Source organism: Callorhinus ursinus, unplaced genomic scaffold, assembly GCF_003265705.2.
Source record: "Callorhinus ursinus isolate GAN/ISIS: 27379988/994484 unplaced genomic scaffold, GSC_fseal_2.0 scaffold4, whole genome shotgun sequence".
In the NCBI taxonomy this organism is placed as follows: domain Eukaryota; kingdom Metazoa; phylum Chordata; class Mammalia; order Carnivora; family Otariidae; genus Callorhinus; species Callorhinus ursinus.
The window spans coordinates 72,340,174-72,349,430 of record NW_027397066.1 but is presented as its reverse complement, the minus strand read 5'-3'; the positions used below and the strand labels follow the sequence as shown (position 1 = coordinate 72,349,430).

At 42.6% G+C, this 9,257-nt stretch overlaps 2 protein-coding genes across 2 annotated transcripts in view; one reads left to right on the top strand and one right to left on the bottom strand.

Annotated features, from left to right (window-relative positions):
• Window positions 1–367: 367 nt before the first annotated feature.
• On the bottom strand, window positions 368–3,696 carry TIGD2 (tigger transposable element derived 2). The gene is made up of 2 exons (XM_025873433.2): window positions 3,376–3,696; window positions 368–3,204 (listed from the first exon to the last, which is right to left on the bottom strand). Exon 2 carries the CDS (start codon window positions 2,286–2,288, stop codon window positions 711–713), a length of 1,578 nt encoding a protein of 525 aa, XP_025729218.1. The 5' UTR covers window positions 2,289–3,204; window positions 3,376–3,696; the 3' UTR covers window positions 368–710.
• A 305-nt stretch (window positions 3,697–4,001) lies between these two features.
• FAM13A (family with sequence similarity 13 member A) overlaps window positions 4,002–9,257 on the top strand; it is a 368,559-nt gene continuing 363,303 nt past the window's right edge. Inside the window, exon 1 of the mRNA XM_073891947.1 lies at window positions 4,002–4,209. The gene's annotated coding sequence lies outside the window, so the exon portion shown is untranslated. The remainder of the gene's footprint in view (window positions 4,210–9,257) is intronic.

Below are 9,257 nucleotides of genomic sequence, written 5' to 3'. Positions count from 1 at the left end.
ACTGAAATCTATTTTTCTGGAATAGGGATGGCATTCTTTCCAAACTATGAAGGTACTCTCCCTACTGTCAGATGGAATAAAAGTGAAGTGCAAGCCCTTTCCCTGGAGACATTTTATATTTCTTCTTCCTTCATTATACTCAGAGATGGCCAAACTGAATTGCTGACTGCCCCAATACTGTTTGTATAGAATGCCATATTTAAGCTTGAGACTGTTTTCCTTTATTTCTCTGCTTTCACAGTGAAATACTTCAAGCATAATTTTTGCTAAGTTCTAAAAATTTCAGCAGGTAAAAACATCATGGAAATGTAAACTTACCCCCAACATATTTCATTTGGAAACTGAAGTTCAGAGAAAGTCATAAAAATTCAATTTAAGTAAGATTTATTGATTGCCTAGACTGTGCATGGTTGTCTACTAGACACAATGAAATTCAGGCACAAAACAGACACAAGATCCCTGGCCTCAGGTACCTTATGATCTAACTAGTATAATACAGATTAGAAACAGTAAACAAACAAGTTACATGGCAATGCTCACTTACTAGAATCAACATTAAAGAGCAGTAATTTAAGTAATCCAAAACAGTGTCTAATCCTAAAATCATTTATAAAATGCATTTAGCCTTGAAATCCACAGCACTTCAAACATGATAATGAAGTTCCACTGCAGATAAAGTCACAAAGATACAAATACACTTAAGGGTATTATTAATGATTTTTGTTATTTTGGATCTTCTGTTTTCTTCTTATTATTGTTCGAAGCCTCCGTAATACCAGTTTATCAGACAGAAGCATGTCATCTTGTTGTTCTAGGTAATCCAATAAATTCTCGGTCCATTCAAGTGCAGCTTTATGGCTAATATGCTTCTCTGGATTCAGATCTGCTTTTCTAGTCTTATTGGAATGTTTTTGTTCTGCAGGCTTGGCCTGGTCCTCAGCACCTTCACTGTCAGTTAGCACCTGACAGCTTGAATCATTACTCCGAGATTCAAACCACTGATCAATATTTTCAATGTCAACGTGTTCACAGTCTTCTGTATTCTGTAAAACCGTTGCTAAGTTAGCTGCTAAAATGGCTCCTTCATCAATGTTCATGCCTGAATTCTCTTCATTGCTAGGGAAAAGTTTTTTCCATGCTTTGGTTATGGTACTTGATTTTACCATGTTCCAAGCTCTTGATACTTCATAAATTGCATCCAACACTGTCAAGTTCTTCCAAAACATTTTTGGGTCAATTCCCTCACCCACGTATTTCTGGAGAAGTCCTGCTCGGTAGTATCTTTTTACTGTGGCTAGAACTCCCTGACTCATAGGTTGAATTAGACTTGTGACATTTGGTGGCAAATATTTCACAATTATTCTGCCATCATCTGAACTCAATAATTCTTCATTTGGATGTGCTGGGGGGAAATCCAAAAGAAGCACTGCTTTTTCTAGAAGCCCCTGAGACTTCAGATGCTTCTGCACCTGTGGCACAAAGTATTTTTCAAACCACTGTCTGAAAACAGAATGTTCTATCCATGCACTTTTTTGACTAAAATAAGTGACAGGAAGGTTTGAAAGGTCAGCTCCTTTGAATGCACGGGGTTTTTTTGCTTTTCCCACAACACAAAGATTAAGTTTGTGTAAACCAGTGGCATTTGCACAACACATAATAATGATTCTCTCTCTGCTTGACCTATAACCAGAAGTATTTTGCTCAGTTTCAAGAGCTAATGTCCTTGATGGTAGACATTTCCAGAACAATCCAGTTTGATCAGCACCATAAATTTGCTCTGGTTGTAGATTCTCTCTCTCAATGAACTCCTGAAAGTTACCGCAAAATTCACTGGCAGCAGTTTCATCTCCTTTTAACTTTGTTCCTTTACCAGCAGCCTTTGGAATACCATGGCGTTGCTTAAACCGAGTTAGCCAGCCAGATGACGCATTAAAATCACCTTCCATCCCCAGAGCATCAAAAAAGAATTTGGCTTGTTTTGCACAAATTGTTCCAGACACTGGAATCCCATCTGTTTTCTGTTGGTTAAACCACTCTATCATAACCCTATCCAGTTCTTCATATGTTGATGACTTCATTGATTTACGTTTGGATACCCCACTTGTAGGATCTGAACTGTTTGCATAGTTTATAATCCTTTCTTTATTCTTTTTAATATCACGAACTGTGGATTCACCAATTCCATACACCACAGAAAGCTTTTTGAAAGAGATGCCTTCCTCAAGTTTCTTAATAATGTCAAGCTTGTCCTTAATTGTCAACACCACACGCTTACGTTTCCCCAACATTTTAAGTGTCTAATGTTTTAAGCAATTACTAGAACAAGATATTTAACAACTTAGATTTGGATACAATGAGACTAGAAAATGGGGTTTTAAGATCCCTTCCCTGTCCCCCCCGGACCTAGATGGGTGGTGTGCAGGCCAATTTCCAAGCCAGGCCTATGTGACTCTCTTCACTTTGCTGTTTTAAAGCCTACAAAGTTCTTTCAACAAGGACTAGTTTTAATTAAACCTATCTTCTTTCTTCCTCCTCACTTAGTTTAAGGTCTTTTCCTGTACCGCACTCTCAAAGGAGACTGCAACCAATACTGTACCAGCAAGGACTCTAAAACAGTCCTATTGTGTATTCAATTCTTGCCATCATTACAGGTGAGAGTCTTTGCTAAAGGAACTAAGACTCAGGTGGGACTATTTTGAGAAATGTGCTAGGGAACAGTTTAAGAGAGGACTTGTAAACATGACATATAGGAAAAAAATAATGGAAAAACTCATCCCTTGACCTTTGTCTTTGTCAGGCAGGGCACTGTATGGAATACTGCCTCTTCTAGGCAGGACTGCTAGAGATTATTCAAGTGAGTGGGTATGAAAATCACAGGCAAGCGAGGTAAAGCAAGCTGGACAGAAGTGAGCAGTGCAAATAAGGTGAAAATGGACAAGTAGAAAACTTTGTACTTTAACATGACACAAACTTATACCTAATGTATTTGGCAACTGGAAAGGCAAAAGGTGGACAAGAGGTGGTGTCACATGATTAAAGAAAGCATTAAAAACTTCATTGGTAGAAATCAGAACTCATGGTAGAGGGTATGAGGTGGAAGGCTCAGTGAAGATGTTAAAATAATCCTGGTGAAAGATGATCCTCGATGGGCCAACAGAAGTAGTTCCTGTGGGGAGCTGTATAAGCACTCGGTGCCTCCGAAACCTAAAGGAAAATACCAAAAATATTTTTTTTCAATATCAGGGTCTGTGGCATTACTCATATCTAACCTGCAACTGTATTGAGAAAATTAACGCCTATCAGTGTGATGACAAAATCCGACAAATAATGCTTTTAGGCATTATCTGGAGTGACAGCGGGACCTGAATTGCCTACCTCCTGAAATTAAGAGGTCAGAGACAAGCCGTGTTAGCGAGGGCCTCTCCCCGCAGGGCGAGCTCCGGAGCGCGGGACGTCTTTGCTCACGCGGAGGGAGCCCGGATTCCTCCGTGGACGCCGGCGACCAGGGTGTCACCGCCGCAGCGGGCGAGCGCTTGGCCCAGGGAACGCGTCAGCGGGCCGGAGGCATCGCTCTCCGCCAGACAGCGCGGCGGCCAGACTGCCCTGAAAGCAAATGGAGTCTCTAGAGGGAAGCTGACACTGGTGGCGCGGCAGCGGCAGCGGCGGCGAGGGGCGAGCGTTGCCGCCGGAGCCGGAAGGCGGGGGATTAGGGTGCACGCGCGCGCCCCCGCAGGAACGCTGTGTCGGCGAGGGGGCGGGGCCTGCGCAGGCGAGTGCGCGCGGCGCGGGGGCGGAGTCTCCAGTGAGAGGGCGGGAGAGGGCGGGAGAGGGCGGGAGAGGGCGGGAGGGGGCGGGGCCACCGCTGCAGCGTCTGTAGGCGCCGCGTGGGTTTCGCTGATGGCCTGGCTGCTCCAGCCTGCAGACTATTTCGCCAACCAGCAGGGGGCGGTACAAGTCCACCCCGTCTTGGCCCTTCTTTCAGTGGCTCGCCTCTGCGGGGGAGGCTTCCTCCACTCTCAGGTGGAATAAAAATCGCACCCTCTGAAGGCTCCCGAGAAAGCTTCGCATCCTCAGGTGCCACGAGCGGGATGCGAACGGGGCTGGGCGAGCACACGTGGAGCGTGTTTACAAATAGAGGCCCCTGCACCCGCGCCTCCCAGCGCCGGCCAGCTGGGACTGGACCAGTTGGAGCAAGGATCCGGAGCAAAGGTAGGAGCGAGCGGACGGGACTGCTGGCCGAGTGCAGGAAGGCTGGCTCCCCTTGGGGTCCGGGTTCAGGAGAAGGAGCTAGGGCTTACACTCTGCAACACCTACCTGAGCAAGCCTGGGATCCCTGAGGCGCAGCAGGGGTTGGTCAAACTGGGTATTGACTATTTCCACCCTGGTTGCGCTGCTCCAGGGTTTAAGTCGCCGTCACTATAGAAGCGGACCCTGTGCAAAACCGACTGCACCTCGGAGACGCGTGAGTCTGTGGGAGGCTCCCTCATGAATTTCCTGCCGCCCCTTTACTCCTTCTGCTTCTCGGTAATAATAAGGGAACTGCAGTTTGACAAAGAGTTCCTTGATTTATTTTAAGTGGAGATACCATTCGTTTCTATTTTGGCTTTCTAAATGGACCGAATGCCAGCACCTGTGCAGTAATAACCTTTGCGATGAACCATGCTTTTTCCCCCTTCCCAGACTTGGTTCCTTGTGGGGCCCTCGGAGCCTTCCCAGGGGAAGGGAGTGGCTGCATCTTCATCCTGCAGCACCTGTTTACCGAGGAAACGCATTTAGCCTTTTCTTTCTGTCTTGTGTGTGTGTGTGTGTGCGCGCGTGTGTGTAATACTTTGAAAAATGGAAAAGGCTAAAGTTTCCCCAAGACCTGAGCAAAAATGTCTAGCCATTTTCGTTAACATAAAGTAGCACAGTAATTCGTCATTTATTTGCAAAGGCCATATTGTTGCTAAAAACGTTTCAAAGGGGAACTGACCTGAGCATTCATAATGCAGCAAAGAGATGCTCTTTGTAAGCCTTCTGTCTGACTCCCCCGCCCAAACTGCTCAGTTGCCTTCCTGAAAATCGCAGCTGTGTTGTATCTGGCATGATGGAAAAATCATTGATCTCCTAGCTATGCTGTGAAGTGGCTTTTGACAAATACCTGCTTTTCCTAAAGGTAGATCTCCCCCTCCCCCATCCTTCCCTCGATATATCAACCAGGCAGTTTTGGCGTTTTGGGTTGACTCTTTTGGGTAAAGTACAACTTTATGCTAGTTTTATATCACTTTTAAAAGTTTGCCTTTCCGCCCCTCACAGTTGTAAGAAGCGTGAAAACAGTTGTATCTGATACATTATCCATTCCTCATACGGGAAGAGAGCTGACATTTACGGAGTGCTAACCAACGGAGGTGGCTTGTAAGCAGATGTTAGCAGCCTGGCTTTCCCTTTGCCCGTCAGCCTACTGGCGTCACTGGCTCCTATTATATATTTAAATAAAGTGAACCCCGACTCTTCTCTCCCTCCGCTAGTATCTCTGGGGTTTAATTTCCTTCCAGATACCACTTGGATCATTTTCCTGTTTCTGCTGATTCTCCAGCTTGCCCGTGCCTTTATCTCTTAGAGCTGTTCCCTTTTCATCACCTTGTGTAAGTTCAGATCTGGATCGTGGCCCACATGCCTTGATTTCCTCAAAACACCTCACACAAGGCAGTTGTATTTAGTAGACTTTGAGATTTTACCCTAGACAGCTGTGTCTTTACAGAAGCTAATTTTCTCTGACTTCTTCCTTTTTGTTAGGGGGGAGGGGCTGCTAGTTGTGGCAGATTAATTTATATTAAAGTACAAGAGTGGGAGGCGGGGGAGGACCTTACAATAGAATGTGTGTTCTTTAGGAGCCAGGGTGGCCACAGGTAACTTCTTATCATCCGCTCTTCTCTGGGTCACAGCTTAATTCCATCTTCTATGCCATCCTCTCCTCTCTCCAACATTTTTCTGTCTCAGGGTCCCCTCTCGCCTTCCTTCTTAAAATCTTAAAGAATCTTAAAGATTCTTTTTCCTTTATCATACAAATTTGTATTTTGTTTTTTTCTAACTGTCCCTTACCATTCACTGCTGTTTATTCTCTAATCAGAAGACATTTCACTCCTTAGGGAATCCTGCCACCAGTATCTCTTTCCTTCTAGGTTCTTGTGATAGCTCTTAATCCTTAAGCTTGTGCTATGAGTGAGGTCAGTGTTACCCCTGTTTTATGTACAATGAAACAAAAGCTAAACAGTATGTGAATCTATCAAATGTAGGTGGCAGAATGGAGAGTTGAGCCAGATCTATTTGGTTTTAAAGGCAACGTGCTCTGCCACACCATCACAATTGAGGTATTTAACTCAAAGACCGGAAAAGAGGAAAAAGTATATTGTGATTATTTTTGCATGAAGTTGCCATTTCTTAAAATGGAATTTTTGACATTAACCTACCCAAAAGGCATTCTAGTTGTGAGGGTACCTTAAGTCTGCAACAGTGTTCATCAGACATAGCACCTTTCATTGGACGGTGGGTTTTCTAAAGGTACTCCAAATCACCTGAAAGTGAAGTTCCAAATTCCCTTTCCTGCTGAGATAATACAACTGCAAATACATTTTGTGGCCTCATTTTCAGATGTATGCCTTATACTCGATAGTGTTATAATAGTAATAGTGTTATAATCTCTAGGTAGAGTAAATTCTTTTAAAGGAACTGCTTTCTTTTTGGGTTTCATTTACTTGTATCAGTGACTCTCATTTATTTGGAGATTTTTGTTTAAGTTACTCAAATTAGCTATTCCAATAAGCTTAAGATGAGGACATGATACTGTTATTCCATTTGCATTAAACTGCTTTAATATCAAATAATATTTCTCTCTTAGTAATTGAAAATTACTGCCAATTGAAATAATTTCACAAAAACCATATATTATTCACCTACTTTAAGGGACATAAAATATTGAGGGGAATTTTCAGGCTAAAATATTTATTTTTGGAGAGTATGCGCATGTATGCGTGTGGGGGGGGCAAACAGTATTTAGAACTAAAATGAAAACTTGTTATTTGAAGTCTCTCTTAGCTGTAAAGTTATTTTACTTTGTATTATAGACAAAAGTCTGAAGTATTCATTTTTAATATAAAAATCCCTTTTATGTGGTTAAAAGTAGAAATACTTTTCCACTTGAAAATTTCTGGACCCAAGTGAAAGATCAGATTACTCACTGGAAAAGACTTTATCTTTTTTTTTTTTTTTTAAAGTTGTTAACATGATATTGAAAGATAATGATTTTTTTCATACTCTTGAGTCCTCTCGATGCTCAATAAGAGGCTTTTAAACTTAATTTTGTTTTCTAGGTTTCCTTGTTGGCTGACAGGTTTTCAGTTCACTGGGCAGCATAGGCAAAGATAAGAGGATGAGTTCCTAGGAAGATAGAAAAGTTTTAATATAAGGGTTTAAAAAATGAAAACTGCTGGTGGAAATGTTTAAGGAAAAGTTAGACTTGCTTTCTGAAAAACATGTGGATATAAATTGAAGAAACCGGTGAATTGCTAACTGATGGTGGCAATGTGGGTTGGAAACTTGAGAGAAGTTTATATACCCACTCTGCCTTTCCAAACCTGCCTGGTTTCCAGCTCTTCTCTAAAGGAGCCCTCAGTCCCTTTAGATTGGTCAAATCCATTTTACTGAAAGCCACTGTGCACCACCAGACCACTCATGCTCGCTGTCCTCAGCACATGCAGCTTCATGCTTTAAGACTCTGCTTGCTGTTGTTCTACAAGCCTAAAACATCCTCTCCTCTCTCTGTTAATCTGTACATCCTTCTGTTCTAGTTTGTCTAGAAACCTGCTTTTCCCAGAGCGCCTGGGTGGCTCAGTCAGTTGAGCGTCTGCCTTTGGATCAGGTTGTGATCTCCGGGTCCTGGGATTGAGCCCCACATCGGGCTCCTGGCTTGGCGGGGAGTCTGCTTCTCGCCCTCCCCCCCCCGTCCCTGCTCTCTGTCTCTCTCAAATAAATAAATAAATCTTCAAAAAAAATTTTTTTTTACAAACCCTGCTTTTCCCCAAGGTTGCGCCTCAGACCTGATGGGTCAGACTCACCTGGGGTCCAAAGTGTAGCTTCTGGAATCTTTCATTTTCAGCACGCATCCCAAGTGATTTAACACACTGAAGTCTGAACACCTTATGTACTGACAACCATTTTGAATATGAGGTTCTTCCTTCATAATAATACATTCTCTTAGAAGGGAGTTTTTCTTCTCCCCCTCGCCCTTTGTTCTTAAGCTATACACCATCTTTGAAGGAAAATAGGACATACAGAAAAGTGAAAAGGAAAACAAGCATACCAGCATTCAGAGATAATAACTCTATAAACATTTTGGGGTGTAGCCATTGTCTTTCTTGTATCAATGTAATTATCTCATATATAGTGTGTGTTAATGAGAACACAAAGTCCTAATATACATAAAATTTTATACATACGCTTAATGGCATATTATATTTTATTATATTATTGCTTCTCATCAGCCATATATTACCAGGAATACACCTGTTGCCAAAATTGGGCTTACTGCTGCAGCAAGGGAGACCCATCCGTACCTTGGAAAACCACGGAGTGTCTCAAAGAGAGGGAGTCAGGTGGAACCTGTTTCAGGATTTGGGTAAGGTAATTTTCGGGAGGTTTAAAGAAAGTAAGGAATCTATTCTGGATTGGGAGCTCTCAGAAAGGAGGAGCAATTTGACTCTTGAGCGTCTTAATTTTTATTCAGGAAGCTAGAGGGACAGGCTAGAGTTTCATTGGAGCAGTCATGGTAGTCAATCCTGCAAGCCAGGAGAGGGGGATGTTTGGTCATTTTTTGTTGCACAGCATTTCCCACTCCCTTCTTCTTACATTTCTATTCAAACGGAATTGTGCAGTGATTTTGTTTTTTGTCTTATTCTACCACAATCATGGAGAGTCTCAAGTCTATGAAGCTATTTAGACTCCTCAGGGTAACATGACTCTTACCTTCTTCAGAGCTTTCAGCAAATCCTCAAAGGATCCAGAGTCCAAAAATCTTAAATGATAATCACTGATAGATAAGCTTATTCAGCCTTGAAACTATCCCTAATTTAGCTGTGTAGATAATATCATGATGCAATTCTGCCTTAGACTCTCTTATGGTTGAAGAAGACTGTTATTAATGCCTGGCTTCCATGCTTCTAGTTTAAAAAGGTCCCATGATAGTGCTTCTCAAACAGCTTCAATCAATTTTCAAGGTTTTC